The 23,776-nt window shown below is 45.8% G+C and overlaps 2 protein-coding genes across 2 annotated transcripts; both read right to left on the reverse strand.

Annotated features, from left to right (window-relative positions):
* Positions 1-10,640: 10,640 nt before the first annotated feature.
* On the reverse strand, positions 10,641-14,678 carry LOC139060541 (solute carrier family 22 member 7-like). The gene is made up of 2 exons (XM_070539703.1): positions 14,269-14,678; positions 10,641-12,325 (listed from the first exon to the last, which is right to left on the reverse strand). The coding sequence occupies exons 1-2, from the start codon at positions 14,617-14,619 to the stop codon at positions 10,787-10,789; spliced, it is 1,890 nt and encodes a 629-aa protein (XP_070395804.1). The 5' UTR covers positions 14,620-14,678; the 3' UTR covers positions 10,641-10,786.
* A 3,395-nt stretch (positions 14,679-18,073) lies between these two features.
* Positions 18,074-21,064, reverse strand: LOC139060326 (putative nuclease HARBI1). The gene is made up of 3 exons (XM_070539429.1): positions 20,545-21,064; positions 20,339-20,455; positions 18,074-18,423 (listed from the first exon to the last, which is right to left on the reverse strand). Exons 1-3 carry the CDS (start codon positions 21,062-21,064, stop codon positions 18,074-18,076), a joined length of 987 nt encoding a protein of 328 aa, XP_070395530.1.
* Between the last annotated feature and the right edge of the window lie 2,712 nt (positions 21,065-23,776).

Here is a 23,776-nt window from a genome sequence, read left to right on the forward strand (position 1 = left end):
TCTCCAACAACCCCGGTCATGTACTAATTGTGGCCATGTTGGTCCTGCAAACTTCTTAATCTCATCTGCCCACCTAACTTTCTGCCGCCCCCTCCTACGCTTCCCTTCCCTTGGAATCCAGTCCGTAACCCTTAATGACCACCGGTTATTTTCCCTCCTCATTACATGTCCTACCCATGCCCATTTCTTTCTCTTGATTTCAACTAAGATGTCATTAACTCGCGTTTGTTCCCTCACCCAATCTGCTCTTTTCTGATCGCTTAACGCTACACCAATCATTCTTCTTTCCATAGCTCGTTGCACTGTACTCAATTTAAGTAGAACCCTTTTTGTAAGCCTCCAGGTTTCTGCCCCGTAGGTGAGTACTGGTAAGACACAGCTGCTATACACTTGTATCTTGAGGGATAATGGCAACCTGCTGTTCATGATCTGAGAATGCCTGCAAAACGCACCCCAGCCCATTCTTATTCTTCTGATTATTTCCGTCTCATGATCTGGATCCGCCGTCACTTCCTGCCCTAAGTAGATGTATTCGCTTACCACTTCCAGTGCCTCGCTACGTATCGTAAACTGGTGTTCTCTTCCGAGACTGTTAACATTAGTTTAGTTTTCTGCAGATTAATTTTTAGACCCACCCTTCTGCTTTGCATGTCCAGGGAAGTGAGCATGCATTGCAATAGGTCTCCTGAGTTACTAAGCAAGGCAATATCATCAGCGAATCGCAAGTTACTAAGGTGTTCTCCATTAACTTTTATCCCCAATTCTTCCCAATCCAGGTCTCTGAATACCTCCTGTAAACACGCTGTGAACAGCATTGGAGAGATCGTATCTCCCTGCCTGACGCCTTTCTTTATTGGGATTTTGTTGCTTTCTTTATGGAGGACTACGGTGGCTGTAGAGCCGCTATAGATATCTTTCAGTATTTTTACATACGGCTCGTCTACACCCTGATTCCGTAATGCCTCAATGACTGCTGAGGTTTCGACAGAATCCTCAGCAGTCCTGGAGGCATTACGTTGTATACAGCTACAAAGCAAGTGTGGATACGGCAAAAGTCGATCCTGGTTCGGAATAAGCAGTGTTCTGCTCAGAATAGGCTGCCCCATTAACCAAAGGCTAACCTTTATTTATTCTCGAAAACACAATTTTGTCCCCCAGTTAAATTAAATTATGGGGTTTTACGTGCCAAAACCACTTTCTGTTTATGAGGCACGCCGTAGAGGAGGACTCCAGAAATTTCGACCACCCGGGGTTCTTTAATATGCACCTAAACCTAAGTACACGGGTGTTTTCGCAGTTTGCCACCATTGAAATGCGGCCGCCGTGGCCGGGATTCGATCCCGCGACCTTGTGCTCAGCAGCATAGTCACTGAGAAACCACGGCGGGTAATGTTTTCCCCAACAAAGCCAGTCTGTGGTATCGCCACTGATGATTCTGTATAAGTGAAATGCTTTGTGCACGTAAATGGCAGCCGAGAACAGTATGTAGCTAATCTGGTTTAAGACAAACATATAGAAAATTTTTCAATATGATGAACAGTTGAAACTTGTACTTGGTTTAGAGTGATTCAGTTTGCTCCTGTTAGAACAATATTCTCTAAACTGGATCCGAAACTTTTTGCATGTTCATATATTAGGACATTGCGGTATGTAGTGTATCTTGTGTTACATTTATATGGATGCTTTAACAGACACACATATACACAATATTCCTGCGTTGCTTTTTTCCCTTAGGTGCAACTCAAACTTCATTGCTGAAGCAAGCATGCCTTTTTCCTTAACAAGGTTAGTGCTGGGCACAGCAAATGAAATGGTTATGAATGATGACAACCTATTTTGCTCTTGTACATTTCAGCTCCGGAATTCGAGTGGACAAGCGGGGAGACAAAGCTGCTGCTTGATTTGTATGGCACTTATTTTCCTCAAGTGCGCCCTTTAAAAAATTTCAGAAACAAGAAAGCCATCTTTGAGAAGATTGCAGTAGAGCTGCAACGCAGAATTGGTACGGACAAGAGCGGAGAGCAGTGCTACACGAGATACAAGAAAGTGCTAAAGAGGAAAAATGTAGAAGCTGTCGAAAACAACACATCTGGCACTTCTCCACCTGATGTCCCCTATGAAGATGAGCTGGATAAGATCAGGTGCCTCGACGACAGCCTGGAAACAGAGGTAGTGAGGGATGCGAGCGGTGTGGTGTCAAGAAAGACATACCCACAATCGCCAGCATCAGAGTCCGTCTGCCGTGGCATGTCTAGCCCTGCAAGTGCAACTAGTAGTACCACAGAGACTCCAACTTGTTCGCTTGAGCAGGATAGCAGCAGCCAAGAGACGATGGCAGAAAAAATCGCCCAACTACAGTCCGGATGCTACAAATGGCTTCATTTTTGGAGAACGTAGTAAAATTGAAGAGCGCAGGGCGAAGCAAAAAAGTAGAGAGAGACATAAAAAAAGAAGAAAGGCGACTTGAAAAGATGCAGAGGCGGGACCAAATGCATGCAGAAAAGATGAGCCTTCTGCGTGACGCTTTCGGTTTAGACCATAATGATTAAAGTGTAATAAAAAATGTTTAATGCAAAGATGGTGCTCCTTGACATTACTAAGAATATTGGATGCATTCTTTAAAGAAAATAAAGCAATCACACTTTGACAATGCATAACATTGCAGATGCATGTACACAACACCGCTTTCCCCCCCTCTAAACATTGTATTCACAATGTAAAGAAAAATGTTGTAGAAAGATTGTCTTGTAACATTCTGTTAATGTGACTTTGCTTTTGCGAGGTGCTTTTGTGAGGTGCTTTTGCTTTATGTAATTACGCTCCATAAATAGCAGCTGCAAAAGTGTTCTTTCTTAATAGAATGCAAACTTTATTCCTCTTTTGCGCAGTACAAAGCAGTACAGGGAAGAGGGGACACTGGGCAAAAAGCTGCTAAAGGCAGCTGAGGGAGCGCCCAGTGCCCCAGGTACACATAAAAACCAATGGGTTAGTATATACAAGATTTGCATGCAACATTTCTCAATGGAAAATCAATATATGGTGCATTCATACACTACAAAACAAGAATAAACTGAATGCATAATGTCAACCTAAACAATTTTATTTCATTTCATTCATTTCATTTATTAATACTGTTAGCCCATTTTTGGGCCGTTACAGGGTGGAAAATATTTGTTGCAATGCAGTAAATGCATTGGCAATCACAGCCTTGCAGACATGCAAATACAAAATAAATTAATTGCGCACAACCTGCGGTTCACAACAAAGTGCAAGTGCGAATTATTATATTTTACAATATAATAATTCATGCCTATTTACAATGCAGGAGGAGTGGTTCAAAATCCAAAAGCATAAATGACAGCTTATTTCAGGATGTATCTTCTAAAGATGCATTATTTTCAGCAAATATGTTGAGATAATGAGGCACATTGTATGATATAGATTGTTTGCGATATAAGGTGCGGCAGAAAGGTAGACGCCAAGGCCAGTGATCTCGTACTTTGTACGGGGGGGTGTACTGATGGTGGTTAAACTCTGTTGGTATAGGTTCATTACCTTATTATGATTGCAGTTTTGTACATACTCATGGTACATGGGTGTTCTTGCATTTCGCCCGCATTGAAATCCCGGCCGCCATGGCCGGGATTCAATACCGCGACCTCGTGCTCAGCAGCCCAACACCATAGCGGCCACGCAACCGCGGCGGGTGGCACAAATGGTAAGAGTAGAGAAGGTAAAGTTTATTACATAAGAATACAGGGTGGTAACAAGCAGGAAAAATGTCTGGAAATCCAAACGCACCTGAATGACGAAGCGATTAGCGCGTACGGCTTCACTGAGGCGCACCTACGAGGTCCGGAGCAGCCGCCTGTTACCGGCAGTTTTCTATGGAAGCGTGCAACAGAATGCGAGGGTCAAGCAAAGGCGGTGGCTTAGGCATGCTAATTAGGTGAAATTTGAATTGGAAAAGGGTAAAAGAAGCAAGTAATGAGCATTTGTGGATTAGCGGCATATGATACAAGCCCAAAAAGATCGGGCTTGTAGTTGCTTACCTATGGACAGGTAGCGATAGCACATACAAAAATAAGGGATTGATTGGTTGCATTAGAAGCGATATTATTGCGCTTAAGAAATCGGGCCAGGTTATATTAGTGGGGGATATGAACACGCAAATGGATGATTTGGACGGATATACTGATTACAATGGTCCTGTATAGCTGGATTCGTGTGATAAACAAAACCTTACAGCCGTTAATAGGGAGAATAATTGCCCTTGACAGGTAACGTGGCAACGCGGAAGAGGCAGTCATGCATTTATTACGCCTTAGTACCAGAAATGGTCTACAAACAACTAGAACAAGTGATAATACACGAATGTGAAGAAAAAAAAACAGCCTAAATAGCGAGTGATCATAAACGTTTCCCATTAAAGTTTGAGAGAGATACTAACACAAAACACGAACCAGTATAGTATCGGAATTGCTAAAAATATAATGAAGACCAAGTAACAGAGATTGCAAAAAGCATACAGAAGAAAATTGAGGCTTTTCCTCCAGCATGCGGGAATATAAAGAACTGGTAGACGTTATGCGGAAGTAAATTAGACAGACAGGTCAAAACAATTGTTGTTTTGGAAAGACGAAACCACGTAAGTAGTGGAACAAGGAAATAGTACAAGCTATTGAAGAGCGTGTATGGATCATTAAGAAGCCGAAAGTGTTGGGATTACACGACCTAGAGGTTCTGCTTTGGTGGAACAAATACCGAGAAAAGGGCGGCTATTGAGCTCGTGCAAGAGAAAATATAATGAGCAAGTGAACCGTTGGGTGCATAACATTCGCAAAAGAGACAAATGAAAATTATAAGGGAAAAGCTACACGATAACACAAAGTCCCCTGCTATTTGAGGCTCCAGCTGGTTGTGCAAAGGCCTATCGGAGCAAATATTTGGAACAAGTGGAGGCATCTGTAGAGCAGCGAAAATTCGGAGACCACTCAGCACATAATAATGCCTTGCGAAGGGATTCAGCCAGTGAGAACCGTAGGTCACGTGACCTTCCAGAAGCGCGAGTGTTTTAAGCGGAAGGAAGCATTAACCGGTCAGCAGTCGAGTTAAGGAGGAGTTGTTTGACGTATATTGGTGGAAAAATGGCAGGGAAGAGTTTGATAAGGCCGGATCTCTTACATTCATAGCTAGCGGTGCAATGTAAATCCTAAAGAAGGAACATCGAAAATATACATGTTCATTTGGTATATTTCTTAGGAACGAACCGCTTTTCAACCCGAAATTAGTCAGAGCTTTTAGCTGAAACAGACGCTCCGAAAATAATTTGGCCATGTATTTTTTAGCACATGATTTACAGCCCTTGTAATCATGGGCTCTCTTGAAGCTCTAGCGTCATTGTTATGTTTTCTTGCAATATGTGTTTAACAAAACTCACTGGCCATAGCTCACACCACTAACTAGTCAGTGTCATTATTTTAGTACCTGTATATAATACGCTATCTACAGCGACAGGTGTTACGCCCTTTTACAGTCATGTCGTGTCATGAAGAATTCATTGTTCACGCTATCCGCAATTCATCGATAACATTTCCATTTGTCATGGCACTCTTTGGCCACACCTGGCTCTTGCGCCGTAAAACACCACACATTACAAAAAAAAAAGATTAAGGAGATGTACACATAAATGGTAGATAAGAAAACGTGTATTACATACCTGAATAAATCAAGTATGGTAGGTGACTATTTGCCCGGCCAGCTTTCAAAGAGTATGCCAGTAGATCATCATCATTGCATCGTGAGAAGTGGCACGATACGATGCGGCTGCTTTTGCTGATTTATTCGCATATTCTGCAAAACGGGGTGATGAGAAATAATCAAGTAGCCTACATAATTTAATCAGGTATGGAATACATGTGTTTATTCCGGCATTTTTGCGTACGTCTCCATAATCTTTTCTTCCTGAAAAATACATGTGCCTTGTACCGCCAGCTATGCGACTGGCGTGACATGGCGTGCCACCTGGTGTTGTAATATGCAACTGCAATCCAAAGTGTGCCCGCACCGACCTTACGCGATGCGGTTCTCACACCACGTGTGAACCGCATGAATCCTCGCGCGAATAGATGCGTGTGTGGACCCTGTTTAAGCGGCCGCTAGCAAGCACTGGTATGGCACAGTGGTAAAGCAGTTGATTACAGCGCAGAGGGCCTGGCGGGGACTTGTTGCACCGGCAGCGGGGTACGACATCACCAACAGAAATGGTTATTCGAATGAGTCGATAACAGCTTACGCTGTGAAAATTATGCAGATCCCACGCACTTTCTGTGCTGGTTGCTTTGACTGACAATAATTAGCGCCGATGTCGGCGGCGAAAGCCTAATTTCTTCGACGTTTAGTCTAACACGAGAGTGGTGAGTTGATGTTAACGCTACCGTGCGTGCGCCATTGCTGTTTGTCGGCCTAGTACACGAGTGTTTGCTTGAGGCCTTGTTGTGCGCCGTACTTCATAACCACTGAGAGGGTTGGGAGTTGCCGTTGCCTCACATGGCACATCGCATCGTGGCGTAAGTATTAAACTTCAATTAGATTATGGGGCTGCAGGTGCCAAAACCTCAATCGGATTATGAGACACGCCGTATTGGCGGCCTCCCGATTAATGTTTAGACCGTGGTGTTCGTTAACGCGTCCAAAAGTCTAAGTGCACGTGCGTTTCCTGCTTCGCCGACATCAAATGCGGCTGCGGACATCAAGTCCACGACCTAGTGCCATATCCGCAAAGCTACCACAGCGGGCATGGAAGGGCTGATTAGACGGTTGACCGCTTCTGCAGTGTTTCCTGGACCCTGCGGTGCGCTTTGATGCGGGTCTACTTCTGCACGCCTTGTGTAATTTGTCCGCTTGACATATCTGCATGATGCCTGTTCTTCAGAAATAGCAGGAACGTACTGTATCGTATCTTGAACTAAAGCTTATCCAGTTTTCCCTCAACCGCTGCCGTATAGTAGTAGGGTTTCCTGCCATTTTCATGTCGCCAACCCCCCCACCTTGTATGGGAACTGTTTCTTCTCCACGCACCTCTCCACAGTTCTATCTCCATTTTTCTCGTACGTCAGTAGACAGCGAAGTGCTACAGTTTCTGCAATGTTCTTGAGGGGGGGTCAAGGATAATTACAGCTGTCAAGTGGCTAAAGTGGCGACGCCCAGGGAGCTGGAGAGGGCATTGTGCGCATTCGACGTCGTGCGGTCCAAACGAGTTTATCGATTTGCCTTGCCTCTCTTAGTCTCTTCTGTCATGTATACACACGCTATGGACCCCCCCCCCCTCCCCCCAACGGGGTGGGAAAGTCTAAGCAAGAGGCAAACAAAGCTTCGCTTTAAACGGCAAGCATGACGAGTATGGTTAAAACAATGACAACCCCATTTCTAGCAGGGCGCTCCTTATATTCATCCTTCAAAAGCCCACCCTGGCCAGGCACGACAAGAAGACAATGCAGATCGGAGTGTATGTGGGGATAAAAGCAACGACGGTGTCCACAAGGTGGTGGCCCTGATCCCACAAAGAAGCCATGCGAGTTTTATTCGAGAAGAACACGTCGCAGTCAAAGAATAACATTCCTTCGGGTTTGGAAATGCAACATGTCAGCGTGCATAGCTACCAAGGTGGCCGCAGCCTCTTTGTCAAATAAGGGTGTGGCTTGAAGAATGTGAGTAACCTTTCCCCTTGAACACATCAACTGTGATAGTTGCGCGAGTCATCACGATTTCTCGAAAACTGAGCGGGCGTTCGCCCAATGAGAGCGTAGCTGAGGGTATAACGAAACGTGGGTCTACTAGGGGCGGTCTGATGCCAAACATGAATAGTGATCCAGAGACAGACATGTGTTCTATGCTGAACCATGCAATGAATACCGTCGATGACCTGACCGTCAATTTTCAGCGAGCCTGCTCTGGTGAGTCCTCGTCGACTTTTTTTATGCAACGCAGTTCTATTCCGTTTGCACTAATCATGACAATTTTGTAGTAATTTCTTGTACGCCGCGAGCTGCGACAAATGAAGTTTTCAGCTTAGTTAATATGCGTGCAATGTAAGAAAGACTACGATGCGGTGTTCTTACAGAACTGTATTGGCCTAATTAATTTCAGTGGTCGCAAATCAAATCCAACGCCCACAAGACAGGTACAGGAGTGTTTTAAAAAAATGATGCCACTTATTTTTTTCTCAGCAAACCGTGCATATACAAGCTAAAATAAGACCCCACTGAGCATTTACTCTGAACTTGGCTTAGCCAGCATGCGAAACACTTGTAGTCTGCGGTGAAACACATAAAAAAAATTAAGCTAGAGAAAGCGATAATATTCACGGACTCGTTAAGGGTTGTAAAAGCACTAATGTCCTTAAGAAAACACAAAAATAATGTTTTCATTGAGCTTTACTGTCTCTTGTGCAATATTTATTTGTCTCGTAGACATGTGACAATATGCTGGGTCTCTGGTCATAGATGCATTGAAGGTAATGTGCTGGCCGACCAAATGGCCACATAAGTTACATCTCAAGCTGGTAATACCACAACTGCTATTTCTGCCACAGACCTCAAGCTATTTTGCGAACGAAACTGCGAAGTTACTGGCAACGCATATGGGAGAATGAACCAAATAATAAGCTCCACTTGATTAAGCCAAGGACAGGTTTCTGGCCCCCCGTTACAAAAACAAGACGGACAACGTCCTATTCTGTAGACTCAGAATAGGACACACATATCCTCCACGTCCTCGTGGAGTGTCGGGAAGCTCAAAGAGAAAGAAGGAAACATTTTCCTCTGGCATACCGGTATTGTATCCCTCTCCATCCCACTATGTTTCTTGGTAAGGAACCCCTTTTTACCACCACAGCTGTCCTAGGTTTCTTGAATCATGTGGTTCTGCATGTTAATAGCCCAATAGTATCGTAGCACATCCTCTTTCTAGAGGATGCTGCTATGATAGTAGTTCTGGACAGCTCACATTTTCAGGTCCTTGCGCTTCAAGGACTCTGTTAGGGCAGTAGTGTTTTTTCAAATTTTTTATCGAGATGACCAATTTTATCACGATGTAATTCTGTTACAATGCTTCTTTCGCGTCCTTGCCACGCTTCATAATCATAGTCATAGTTTTAATACATGTAGCTATTACGCATTTTGCAGGGACCGTCTTTTAGGCCCCTCTAAAACCCTGTAAGATTCATTGCTTGTAATTTAACGCTTCACTTTGATTTCATTACCATTGGCTTGGCGCTCTTTGGCCATACCTGGCCCTTGCGCCAAAAAACACAACACATCATCATCAGGATACTTAAACATTGCCTGTCACAGATAGCACAATTCTTGTACTTGTGCTGGCTTATTTGAAGAAGCGGATATTACTAGAAAGAGAAATCGAAACACATATTCAGCTAATTAAAAAAGACACCAATGAACTTAATTACTTTACGGCACATATAAGACTTTACAAATTGTAGCCGGTGAGTTTCCTTTGCTGTATTCCTTTGAAATGAATCTTCAGGATCACAAATGTTTCGAGGTATCATTGTCCAAAGTGTGGGATGAACTGCATGTGCGTACCAGTTATTTCATGCTTCAATAAAGAAAAATAAGCTTTTGTTAAAGAAAAGCAAGGGGAAGAACAGTGCATTCTTAAGGTGAGTTTTATGGTATATACCAAAACTGGTGTCATACTCGAAAGGCAATCCAAGTAGCTGCGTCTTCCAATCGCGCTGGCTACAATTCGTAAATTGCAATATGTACCATGAAGTTATTCATTAAATAGGTAACATGACATTTTTTATTTATTCGAATAAGAGCTTCGATTTCTGGTGCCAGTAATGTGCGCCTCCGAATAATACAGCCGAAGGAATGAAATCATGTTATGGGTAACAAGCGATTCTTGAAAATTCACGAGAACAAAAAATGACGACCCCGTATACCCATAGTCATGACGAGCACAGGTTGCACCGGTGGGAACTTATGCCTTTGGATGCATCAACAAAATCCTGAACCTATATTTGTAGAACGTACCGTCTGCACAAAAGTGCGCCACAAAGCAGCATATAACTATTCACACACCATATTTATAAGGACTATAGTCTATCAAACCACCCCATTAAGACAGCCACAACACAGATAACAAATAACGGATGGGAGAGGGATTGCCTTTTACTAAGTGGTCTGTGAAACCTTGTAAATGCCTAATAAAGGTACCTCCTACCAAGTCCGAATTATCCAAGGGAGTAAGCAGGTAGTTTCGAAGTTGTACTGGGTAGTAAAATCTAGAAACTGGGCCAAATAGACATTTTTTTCTAACAGTGTGGAAAGTTCCAAAGAAGCACGGCTCTGCTGCCTTGCACGATTTATGCTAATATTACTGAGCAAGTAAAAAAGCCAGAAAACTTTAAGTATGGAGCGGGTACATTGAATGAAAGTCATATGGTAGGTGTGAAATAAATCAACACCTTTTGTCTTTTCAATGCGCCAGAGGCTATATTATGCATTTAAGGATTAGCTGCGCCAGCAAATCTGTCTTAAGCAGCCACTAGTATATGATTCGCACTCACTGAGAACAAGAAAACAAAGGTGAAAAAACTTGGGCCCACAAAAACAATGCAGCAGAAGGTATCCGAATTAAATAATAACCAATCACCGCAAAGTCAGTTTAGCTAAAGGTAGTAAAAACCTGTGAGTACGTGAAAATAAAAGGAAACGAAGTTACGTGTTCCTGAATCAGCCCGCATATATTCGATGCGCTTGAGTTATTGCGATGGGGTTTTGCACATCGGCATCGGTGAGGCTAGCTCAGGAGAACCCACATTTTCCTCTTGGGAACAGGCTGCCGCAGGCGATGTTGCCGCTGGCGATGCCGCTGAAATTGCGGTCGCGGTACTGCGTTTCGAGCTTGCTTTTCTCTTGCGTTGGCCATGCTGCTTGCCCGGTTTGACTGGCTTGGGTGATTTCTGCGTCTCCGTGGTGGGCTTCAAAGATGTTTTCAGAGCTTCCTTGCGCTGATCTTCGCTCAGAACTAGGCGGACTTCGGCGGGCTTCTTCTCGACATGTACTTCGGGAAGACACTGGATCGCTATTGCGCTCGCAAAAGCCAGTGCTGCCGTGATGGCCCCAGCGACTAAGAGCTGCTCTTCGTGCAAGAATATTTCGACGGATGTAGCCAGAAGAACGCCAAGCCGGCCGAAGGAGTACGACAGGCAAAGTCCCACGCTTCGAATCGTCGTAGGGTACACCTCCGCGGTGTAGGCGTAGTTCAGGCACATGGCAATCGCCGACGCGCTGGACATCATTATCCTCGGCAGAGGATGTATGGCGGGCAAGGGCCAATTCGACAGGACTGTCTGCAGCATGCTTGAGGTGCCGAGGAAGACAAGTACGCCTGACAGAGTCACGCGGTGGCCTCCTTGCTTCATGCCATAGATGGCTATGATGAGAATGAGCCCAGTGCATAGAAAGGATGCGAGAACCCACGGTTCTTCGAGCGTGGCACCCACGCCTGAGGCATAAAGGGCAAAGCTCACGCTAAACCACGTCACGAGTGCAGACAATGCGCGCCGCCGGAAGGAAGCCGAACGGAGAATGCTCGTGGTGCCAGCAGTCACCGACATGGTGTTGGCATCCAGCTTCAGGAGCTGCTGTTTCAACGCCTGGAATGTTGCTGTGGCCTTGCCAGCTTCTATACCGTTCAACTGGGCTGCTCGGAGTACGGTGAATTCAGCTGCTCGTATCTTCCAAGCGGCAATCTGCCAAACGGGGGACTCGTCCAGGTACCAGCACCAAGAGACCATTATCGCCGTGGCCGTGACGAGGAACGCTTGTGAGAGCACCCACCTTGGCTTGAGCGTCGAAAGAAGGTGCACCAGTGGAGACGTCACGACAATGGCGGTGCCACTGGCTGTTAGCATATACGGAGCCCGGTGCTGACTTCCGGTCACTTCGTAGAGCATAGTGAAAGCCATCATCATGGTTGCGCTGGCCATGGCAGCAGTGACAAGGCGCGACAGGATGAACATTCCCACGGAGGTGGACGCCGCGGCGAACAGGCTGCCGAGCAATGTGGAGATGGCGCACGTGGACAAGACCGGTCTCCGACCCACGCGGTCTGCTGCTATTCCGGCGATCGGAACGAATAGCATGGGGGCCAGTCCGAACGTGGATTTCGAAACGGAGTAGAGCCAGCTGCGGGTGCACACCAAGTTCCACATGCTGACAATACTTTCGCCGTCTTTCTCGGTGTCGTATTCCCAGCGTTTGCACGGCACTGTGCTACGCTCGGCCTGGTCATCACCCTGAATAAGAGGGAGAGAAACGAAAACGTGAATCGCCACGGTGAACCGCTTTCTGATGAACCTCTTAGCAAATTCTCCTTGACGTTGAAAGAAAAGTCCGCCCAATCGAAATGAAATAGATCCGAGAGAAATATTAATCACTGAGAAACTTCTAGGCTCGGTCTCTGTATGCGCCATGCCTCTTCAGTTAGCCTGAATTGCATACGAACTATGATATATATGACCATGACGTCACCATGTGCTATCATAGGTAAGTATTGGTCTTGTACGCTGAAATGAATGTCCCGCCTACGAAAATATATAACCGGCGGGATCCGACAACAACATAGATGAGAATGAAACGGGAACATTTCTTGCCTCCGGTCTTTTCTGTTCGTGTTTTTCCCATTTCCCATGACCAGCGAACCGTTAACCTTTGACGAGGAAAAAGTGTGTTCAGGTGGCATCGCGGATAGGGAAGCGCCTTCTTCCCTGCGTTGCCATCTGCTCGTCATTTTCTTCTACGGATGCTTAAAAGACTCGGAAATGTCTCTCGGCTGCAGCTTATTTAACAGTTACATTTACCGGGAAACGCTTGCCGCGAACGGTAGGCGTGGAGGCGAACTTTCTGGTTCTTTCTTTTTTTTTTGCTTTCCCCTTGCGGACGGCGCCGTTGCTGCTGTAGATGCGTGGAGACAAGCATCATCTAGTGGTGCTTCAAGGAAGCCAGGAGCGCGCGCAGCCCCCGTTGTGATTAGCTAAGTTTTCGCCCGCGGACACGACAAATGCATTGCGCGGTAGAGGTATTCGCTGTAAAACACCCGTGGGCGCATGTTAAAGAACCTCAGATGGTCAAAATTATTCCGCAGCTCCCACTATGGCGTAGCTCCTAATCACATTGTGGTTATGGTGCGCAAAACTCAAGAATTTTTCTATATAATTTTATATCGTACAGTGCCCCCAATGATATTTGAGTGGTTTCATTTTCTCATTACGATTCCCGTGTTGCTATGAACCATTTCAAAGAGAACGCCTTGGGCGTCGCCATAGGGTCGTCCTTGCTGTGCGAAATGCGCGTGAATGCTTACACACACAAAAAAAAAATTGCCGAAGCCTTCCGCGTCACAGTCAAGAAGGAGGGTTTTGCACTTTCCAATTAAAAAAAATCTATGCAAGGCACTAGATGGGTGTGAATCGTGTGCGCTGTCATGTGAAATACATGAAGTTACTGCTGCGACGTCGCTGTTCGCATAGGAATTGTTGCTTCTGGCGGTGTTTTCTGCCATTCACCCTTATTCTAGGCGTGTCCTTCAAGGTAGGCATGAAATATCCTTAAGGCTTATCAAGTTCATCGTTATGCATGCCTCCTTTTGCAGCTAGGGCTGTTTTCAAGAACGTGACATCAAAAACTTGCAGAAAAACACACTACCATTTTGCTAACAATGCCAGTGTAGCCAGTGTAGTTTACAATATGTCGTCGTGGCCCACTGCAGTACCTTTTATTGGAAACATTATTGCCAGATAATCTGAAACGGGAATGAAATTGGTCGAAGGGTCGCGGGAAATGCGCTTCATGTGGTTGCGTGTTGCTATCGTTATGTTGCTGTTTATTTTTATAGGATTGCGTGCTGAAGAAGCTTGGGACAGCAGGAAAGAAGAAACCATTGCAGGTGAAGTCGATACCACGAATAGGAATTTCCATATCACGAGAAGTCACGACACCGCCCATCGTAATTATGTTGCCCTGTGAAAAGATGGTACGCTAACCGCAATGTCAAGTTGTCCGTATAGCTAATTTTAGGTTGATTATTGCGGAAATATCCACTCGTGTTTTGGGGGACACCTCATACTCGTTGCGTCGCCTCGTAGAAAGAGTTAGGCAAGAAGACGTCAGTGTAGCAGCCGTGGTACAGCCGGATACAGTAAGAAGAAATGCGCGAGGGACTGAACGGACATTAGCTCACCGGTAGAGGGGGCTCATACACGGAGCACTTGCTGAAGCTGCCGTCAGCCAGCACGGGTATTGCGACGTTCTTCCAGCCCTGGACACCGAGGTGACGCAGGTTGTCGGGCGGCTGGCACCAGTGGTCTACGGGACGGCCGATGAGGTAATAGGCGAACGAGTGGAGCAGCACCACGATGACGGTGACGAAGGTGGTGACCAAGGCGATCCGCTGGAACCACCCGTGACCCAGAATGACGTAGACGTTCTGCTGGATTAAATCTCGCGTGTCTACGTTTGCGAAGCCTTCCAGGAGTGTAGTGGTCGCCGTCTTGGGACTGACATCTTCATGAATAGCCGCTCTCGCCGACATGATACTAATGACACAGCACGAAAAGTCCTATCAGCCGGCAAAAATCGCGAGTGGATGGAAATGTGGTCTCCTTCTTCTTCTTCTTCGTGTTCCACTTCTTCGTCTAATTTTATTTGCGGTGTCATACATGCATCCACAGCTGGGAGTTGAAGGATTTGCCGAACGGCGCCCTGTGACAATTATTATAATCGGTTTCAGACATCAGGGGTGCGATTTTGTGGGAATGCCTTTCTTTATGCCAATTCCTCCTTGCCTGACGTCACCAATTTTGCAAATGGTGGCTGCGTATGCACGACGTTTTTTGGATAGTCCAATCAGGAGCTCCCTTCATTGGCCGGATGTTTCTTTCGTGTTCTCTTCTCTTTTTCTGAGGCTGTATAGCAAATTTGTTTTGTAAAACAACACTTAATGAAAGCGGACTTCCATGCTGCGTTAAGAAAATTCATTTTGTAACCTTAAGACGCAAAAACTGCCGCAGCCTAAAGAAATGCAAACGCAACTACTCCTATATTCGAAGCCGTAGCCACATGTTAGTTGGATGTGCATCCAATCCATGCTGTTGAGCGCACGCAAAATGGTGGCCTCTGTTTACCCGACATCTGACAGCCGCTAGTGTGTCCGTAACGCAGCGCAACTAATTGTGGCCTACAGCGGTAAACTTGCGTCTGAGAAGAATCAAAACCAGCAGGTATGTGTAACGCCACCGACGTATATTTTTCTGGGTATGAAATTGAAGAGCATGTGACCTCTCCAAAAGTTATATTAATCAGTAAACAAGCATAAGGTATACACATAGTGCTGTGGTGATCATATCTTGTACACATTTGCGTGATGTAATATGTGTCAATATCTACCCAATTATGTGGCAAAAAGAAAGAAGTGGCATTAGGTTCAGGGAAGCTGGTATAACCATGTAAGACGTCGTAATGGAATGGGACTGCACAAGTTTCATAGGCCAGAAAGTCACTTTCAGTGTTTCAATATACAATGACAATAGCCTGCAAATGCGGATGAATGCAACACAGCAAGACCTTGTTAGTGAGCTTCTATAGTTAAACTAAATACATATATTCGCTAACAGCACCACAAGGCCCATATGGGGGTCTTGCGGTAACATCATGAAGCTCATATGGAGGGCCTGCGGCATCTGAGATAGGAGGTGGGGAGTATGCGCGCCGTGCAGCAGCAGCGGCTCGAAGTGAAACGGTGGTCGCAGGAGACAAATCAGCGCCTGCTTCAGCTGCTGCTGGCTGCACTGGCTCATGGCGGCGGCCAAGTCCCTCCCCCCTCTAAGGCCCCACATATTTAAAGCAAGATAGCATAGGCGAAAAATTTGATACCATTTTTTATTAGCCTAAAATTTGCTCTTGTAGTAATGATGATATGAAGGCCGGATATTGATATTTTGCAAGAAATAATTCTGAAGTCCCCCTTTCATGCAACCACAAGTAGCATAGCCGTTGCAGCACGATTTTTTGCTTGAAGTTGAACTTCAGCGATAAAAGCGTCCACATTGTCACGCTCACCTGCACACGTGCTAGCAAGCCTGGTGGTGCGGGAATTCCGACTGTGGCATTGCAATTTCGAGGTGCCTAGTTGTTGTAATGTCAGTTTAAGCACGAAGCCACACTGAAAATGTTCTACAATTTAATCCTGTCTCATGAAATGGTGACAGTTTAGGGCCTTAATGTAAAGTCGAAAGGAACCGGTGAATATACACCGCAAAGAAGAAAAAGTTATGAAAATTCCTTGCCTATGCTCCTTCATTCCATTTGCGATGTGTATTTTTGTTTGTTTGTTGCATATTTATGTACATACATACATTTTTTTCTCGTGACATACAGGGCTGGAATGTCTTCTTCTTTTCTTGTTTTTCATTATGACGTTTTGTTGCCCTTCACTGGTCTTTCATGGCTGATATTTTTTTTTTGCCGTTACATACAGGGCTTAATGTCTTTTTTTCTTGTTTTTCATCACCACGATTTGTTGTCATTCAGTGTCCTTTCATGGTTGTGATACATTGTATGTTTACCCCTCGTGTGCAATATTTATGCAGTTTTTCTTACTGATTATCAAAGTAAGATGTTATTGCTTTTTTTCCCAGTATGGAACTCCACGACAGCATGTTCCTTTCGCATGCAGTGATGTACCTATACATTTCGCTGTAATAAATATTCTTCTGTTGGTGCGTGATTTAAGTACCTGCACATTTTTTTCTGGTCTAGTTTCTGGTCCAGTTGCTATTTCTATCTACTTGTGCAGCGTACAACAGCTTTCTTCAACGATGCGTGCCGTTACCTGTGATATTTTATGATGCAGTTACTTGTGAATCTTTTAGATGTAAGAACAATGTTATGCAATATTTATTGCGACGTGGCTGTGATACGTTACATATGTCTCTACTACTGCAGTGCTCATTATTCTCGCACTTATTCAATGTAGAAACTGCCGCACGTGATGTGTACATAAACAAGTGTTACCATAAAAAAATATCTATGTTGAAGGGTGAAATAATACAGAAAGGTGCGGTTTTCTTCCAGTGCTTTTATTTGCATGTCGCTACTATATTTGCAGTGCTAGCTTGCACTGTAGAAATGTTATTACACACTCTGCAATATTCCATTCACCGAGTTCTGGTATTTACTAGTACTGGCACTTTGTTGAAATCTGTCAACTGCTCATGCGTGCACACACTTCACGGGAGCCACAGCGTTTGACATGTCGGATGACCAGTTGGATGGCATTTTCGTCGCTACAAAGGAACTTTGCGGTTGTTCCGAGACAAAATGGTGGAGGAACTAGAAGGTACACGTGTAAAAGCACGTTCAATGGAGCGGAAGGTGTGACGTGCACTGTACATTTGGCCTTTTTTGAGCTTCTCTGCGCAGTAGAAAGCGAGGAGACAGGCGCTTATGTCCATCAATGCGTTAGGCAACAAGAGGACTCTCACGGATACGAGTAAGAATAAAAATGACAACTGCAGGCTACATGCGTGGGACGCAGGGCATCTAGGTGACGACAGCAGCAACAAGCAAATCATGGCAGACACTTTGAAAATGCCCTTATTTTTAGCTTGCTTTCAATCTTATGTCACCACTAAACATACTGTTTCACTTAGTATATATGCAGGCTTTACATAACCCTTCACTACACAACATTTGCATTTGTTAACAAATCATGAATGCTTTGCTTTACGTAAACATGAACTACAGCTTAGCACGGGAAATGTGTTTGCAGTTTCACGGCATGAAATCCACAATGCAATTATTTGGCATGTGTTACGCAACAACTGTGTGGATGCACCTAGCGATGCTGACGCTGCTGTTGACGTCGCAGCTTCCGCCGCACACTCCTCAGGTAACGCATGTGCTGGGCCACGGGTTGTGCCAAACATGCCAATCACAGTGTCACGAACAGCCCGCCCTCTCAAATAATGCATTTTAGACCCCGTGTTTCAGGGCCCACCGTGCGGAATGGGGTCACCGTTACCATCGAGCCTACTACTACTGCCATTGCTGCTGTCGTCATCGCTGTCACCGCCTGATTCAATGTCGCCTTCAGAAAGGCGAAGGTTGTGCAACACAGCACATGCCGCGACAATGTTGGCTGCACGTTCAGGGTCGTAGAGCAGGGTGCGATTTCGCTGAAGGCCGCAGAAGCGGGTCTTTAAGAAGCCAATGCACCTCTCCACTACGGAACGCATCGTGGCATGTGCTGTGTTGTACTGGCCCTCGGCTGTCTGCACTGGAGGATGGCCGGGAACTGGGGTCAGGAGCCACGGCTCCAACGGGTAGCCACTGTCGCCTGCATGAAGATGGAAATAGTACATTGAGTACTCCTCTGATGAGAGGCAAGTTGACAATGACAATGACAATGATGTTTATTTGCATCAGTACATGACGCGAGGAGCATGCAGAAAAAGCTGCCACATGGACAGCTTGACGAAGCCGCAGGCCCCCGCATTGGCGTTTTGCGCGGCGTTAGCGAGCACAAAGGTAGAACATCATTGTTTAGATATGTCCTTTACACAATAGTGAGCATCGCGAACCATGCGAAGCAAATGAAGAAAAAGAGAGATGTGCTCTAACAGGTCATAGTAAAAATCATCTCTAACCAATAAGGATAAAAAACAATGATAGGCACAATAGTATCACAACTGTTCAAAAAAGAAGAAGAAACACAAGGGTGAGAAAGACATAATCATAACACAAGGTGTAACAATAACATTTCTCATACAAACTAAACAAATGAAAAAAACCAATATAAGCTATACAATGCGACTAGTTGTTTTCAATAAGGAAAAATTTGCGAACGCCAGGGAACAATCTATTGGAGGCAGAAATAACTATACACAGCTTTAAGAGAGGTATTTTCCCATCCAGTGGTTTCATTGTGTAATTTATTCAGTAACCTTGGCAGGTTGTTACGAATAGTTTGTTGTCCGTATGTTGTTCTGACGGTTTCTACTTTCCAAAACTCTCTGGACCTTGTCGCATATGCTGTAATGTTGATTTTTAAATCCGCTAGTGTTCTTAGAAAGCTGGCTCCATTTTTTATTTCTTGTTTGTACGCTCTACAGAGTCGATAATCGTACATACTGGTAATTGGCATTACATTGTATTTTATAAAAAATTCACGTGTATGAACATATTTTGGAACATTTTCTACGACTCGTAGGAATTTTTTTTGCATTACATAAAGTTTTTCCAAATTTCCTTGCGTGGTAGTAGCCCAAACTAAGTGACAGTAGTTTAGACTAGAAAGAAACAGTGTGTTGAAAATCAGAATCATTATTTTTGTTGGCAGTATATGACGGTTACGGTAAACAAGCCCGATTATTTGAGATAATTTTGCCGCCAAGGAATCTACGTGCATATCCCAGGATAAGTTTTCTTGAAAGATAACACCTAAAGTTTTAAAGTACGGAACTATATCGATAGGAGTTGAATTTAGCAGTATAGGCGTATTAATTATCACGCATTTATTTTTGCTTCGAAAAATTATTCCTTTTGTTTTGTTTGTGTTTATTTTAAGACAATTTTTATGTGTCCATTCATGCAATTTTGAAGAATTAAGTTTGCTTCCTCAGCTAATTCATCCGCCGACTTTCTTATCAGGAATATGCTGGTATCATCTGCGTAAATTATATAGCTTGCCTTGATACTGATACTAATGATATCATTAATATATAAATTAAAGAGGAAAGGGCCCAAAATACTGCCTTGTGGTACGTCAACCAAGGAAACTACAGTATCATTGAACAAAGGCAGACTTTAGAGGTTGTGAGTCGCAAGTAAAAGCATGAGTTGAGGATGTCCATACCCGACACAATCTGTTAACCAATTTACAAGTGCACTGCTTGGTGCCCGCCACAAGAAGAAGAAATCAACACTTGTTGGTGCTATCAATGACAGTAGTAGATGTTAATGTGTGTTCATTTCTTCTGCTTCTGACAGGCACTGGGTGCAGTAGCAGTACTAAAACGTGTTACTTTTGTCTGCTCCTTTCAGGCACATAATGTGCTTGTAACCTAACACTTCGAACTTTGCCAATGGTCGCAGTCAACGACTTAATTTTTTTCACTCCCGACTTACTCATGTGCTTGTAATTTGGTTAAATGTTTGGGTTGGAGCGAACACGGCGTTCTGCGCTACTGAAGCGTGACTGCGCCAAAAAACACGTTTTGTCTCTCCGAGGAGGTATACTCCCCGGGATTCACGATGCGCCCCGCTTGAAACCGCCGGCGCAGCCATGTCGTCCACCAGACGAAAGCGTCGTGGTATGACCCCGGTCGCAGTGGGTCCAAGGCCAAGATCTTCATGTCCAAGTCGCAGATCTGTGAGGTAAAACGTAAATATAAAGTGCCCGTTCACAAGAGCAACATAACTGTCAAAAAAGATTGGCACCAGAAATCGTGAGGTTTACTTACGAACATGCAGTTGAGGACGTAGCATCCCTTGCGACACATGAATGCAGCCTTGCGCTCACCCTTGGGTGCGACAATAGCTACGAGGCTGCAGTCGACGCATCCTATGACGCCAGGGATAACACCGCGCCGAAGTAGACCCTCCTTCACGGCCGTATTTTCCTCGGCCGTCTTCGGAAAATGGACCCACTTGTTTCGCGCCCCTGCGTTCACAGCAGCCTCTGCCACCCGTCGCACGCACTCGCTGACCGTCGACGGCGACACACGAGTCGTCTCCTCGCTCCTAACGGACGCTTCGAAGCTCCTGGTGGCAAAAAAGCGCAGCGCACACCACACCTTCCGCTCAACCGACAGTCCCGTCGCTCGCTCCGCTTCTAGTTCCACCGCCAGTTCCTCGTACAACAATCGCACCGTTCCCTTCGAGAGGCGAAAATCGCGTCGAAAATGGTTATCCGGCATGTCAAGTGCGTCGTCCGGATCTCCGTGTTCACGTCGGCGCCGGCGAAGAGCCACGGCCATAGCGATGAGAGGGGCCGCCATTTTTTTTCCTTTGGAAACGACCCTGCCTTTGGCCGTGCCAAAAATTCATGCCTTATGCTCCGCGCATTGAGTGCGTCAGCGTTACTATGACGTTTCTGGTTTTCGCGGGTTCCTGACGTCGCGTGGTTGACAGATGAAATGGGCACGGCCCGGTCATTTTCTACCAATGGATGCGCGGTGATGGCGGCAAAAGACATGAAGAAATTAATAGATTTCCTACAAAATCGCACCCGTGGTACAAAGCTGTGAATGATAGAGGGACTTTAAAAGCGAAAGCTTTACTGGCCGCGAACTTGCGATTTAGCCGTGGCCGTGCTGCGAGGAGGCGCATGACGTAATCCGCGTTTCTCGTCGTTGCGTTCGCCTCCGCTCGCTTAGCCAGCTGTGTCAACCTTTAGAAATAATTCGATGTTCTTTATCGTAATTGTGGGAAAGTGTTCTTTGTATTTACTTTTCAGTACATATAAAGTATAAATAAATTATGGGGTTTTACGTGCCAAAACCACTTTCTGATTATGAGGCACGCCGTAGTGGAGGACTCTGGAAATTTCGACCACCTGGGGTTCTTTAACGTGCACCTAAATCTAAGTACACGGGTGTTTTCGCATTTCGCCCCCATCGAAATGCGGCCGCCGTGGCCGGGATTCGATCCCGCGACCTCGCGCTCAGCAGCCCAACACCATAGCCACTGATAAAGTGTTCAGTATTGAACGAAGAAAGCGTTAATCATTATAAACAAACAGATTGTGGTTTACGATTATGTAAGGCTTTGTTTTAGATCAATTTATTTCTTATTGAGTTTACTTTTGGGCCGTCTATTGGCAGCCCGTCGCGGCAGTCTCGGGTGCACACTCGCGCTAACGAACGCTGTTGGCGCGCATTGAAGCATGGATAGAACGCGCGGAGTGATACACTTTGGTCACCGAACTACTTGCGTAGCTTCCACAGCGTTGTAGCTGATGTCTTAAACGGAGTGTAGGCACTACGGAGGAGGTTTCTTAGCGCTTGTTGTATGCGTTTGTCTCCTAGACATGCTGGCTTTGCGGAGTGGGGTCGAGTTTGTTTACGCTCCGACGCGGGCTGCCCGCGCGGTGAGGCAGTGGGCACGGACGCCTCATTTGGTGATCGCTGTGGCTGAAGGAGCAGGGTTCTGACTGGTGTTGTATAAGTCGCGGGTCGCTTTTTTCGTCGCGACGATAGATTGGATTTTTTACCAGCACTGTTCAAGGAGGGCATATGTAACCGGCAAACGGAGGCCTCAGGAGAGCACCTAAGGTTGTAATAAAGCAGGCGTCGCAGGATCTCCAGGGAAGCCAAGGGGTAGCAGGGGGATCGTGGCGGCCCGTGGGTTGTGCCCGCAGAGGCCGAAGCATGACAGCACGTGTCCGCATAAAAAATTGGCTGTCCGCTGCAGCGGACAGCCGATCTTATACACTCCTGCCACGTGCAGGCCTCGGCGAGCCCCAACCCACGGACCAGTACGGTTTCTAGCTTTGGTGCCCCGTTGCCGCCTAGGTGTACTGGAGGCGCAGCCAATAATGCGAAATAATGACACGTCGTTAAATTAGTAAAAAAACACGGTTGAATAAATATCGTTACGTCCAGGCACCAACTTGTGGCGCTAAGCTCAGCAGTACCACGCCCCGTGACTTCTGGAACACCAGTCAGAACTTTGTCTTTGAAGGTACGCCGGACAGACTTTCTCACGCCTGCGGCGCTGGTGCTGAATGCCGGATTAAACCTTTCTTGCTTCTTGCGGCGTTCTAGCTTCAGAAAAGCAACACTGATTTTTCCGGCTAAGCAGTAGGGGCCGTAATAGAGGCCCAGCGGGTGCCAAATGGGGCGTCAGTGCCCGCTGCTTCACCTATTTTACCACGCCGGCAGCCAGCGTCCCAGCGTAAACAGACTCGACCCCACTCCGCAATGCCGGCACGCCTAGGGACAAACGCCTCCAAGAAACCTCCTCCGTAGTGCCTAGGCAGAGTCATCTATGGGTCGATGCTGCAGCCGAGCGCAAGCTGCTACTGCGCACCGAGGATTCGGCAACCTACAACGCCGTCGTTTAATGGACCGTTCAGTGAACCCAGCGATAAACACCGGGGCCACACGTTTGAGCTTCGCTGGTTAACCATCTGTACGGAGTGCTTGGGCGGTGATTTTTTTATTCAGTTTATATCGGGCGTTCGTGACAGGATGTGACATCGTGATTCATCCATCCGACAAAGCAAGTATATTGATTGGCCTAGTTTCTATAGGGAAATAGTTTGAAATGGCCAACGTTAGAACAACACGCATTATGACATGGTGAAATAGCGAAATAACTATGGGACTTCATTCAGATAGGTATTTTTACATTTTTTAATAAAATAAATGGCTTGCCTAAACAAAGCAGATAGAATAATTTAGCAGGTGGGACTCGGCTTCTTTCCGTGTCCTTATAATTTCACGCAGGAGCGCGGCGGCGCACTTCGTGACAACGCCCCTTACCGAATGCCGGACACCTGACGTATGGTCACGTGGCGGTTTGTCGAGGCCGTCGAAGCGATGCAGAGTATTCGTCCGACGCGGGGAGCGCTCCTGTCGTATGCACGCGCGTGGCTGCTTGAAGCCATGGAGCGCCGCCCTCTCAATGAATTCAAGGTACATGTATTTCTTAGGTAGCTATAGCTCGAGTACCCTAGCTAAACACAA

This window comes from Dermacentor albipictus, chromosome 5, assembly GCF_038994185.2.
Source record: "Dermacentor albipictus isolate Rhodes 1998 colony chromosome 5, USDA_Dalb.pri_finalv2, whole genome shotgun sequence".
Taxonomy (NCBI): domain Eukaryota; kingdom Metazoa; phylum Arthropoda; class Arachnida; order Ixodida; family Ixodidae; genus Dermacentor; species Dermacentor albipictus.

Coding starts and splice junctions, on each gene's coding strand:
- LOC139060541 (XM_070539703.1), bottom strand. CDS start 14,619: ATGTCGGCGAGAGCGGCTATTCATGAAGATGTCAGTCCCAAGACGGCG. Junction 12,326..14,268: donor TGTATGAGCCCCCTCTACCG/GTGAGCTAATGT, acceptor CCTCTTATTCAG/GGTGATGACCAGGCCGAGCG.
- LOC139060326 (XM_070539429.1), bottom strand. CDS start 21,064: ATGGCCGTGGCTCTTCGCCGGCGCCGACGTGAACACGGAGATCCGGAC. Junction 20,456..20,544: donor CCTCAACTGCATGTTCGTAA/GTAAACCTCACG, acceptor TTTACCTCACAG/ATCTGCGACTTGGACATGAA. Junction 18,424..20,338: donor GGTTTCAAGCGGGGCGCATC/GTGAATCCCGGG, acceptor ATCTTCATGCAG/GCGACAGTGGCTACCCGTTG.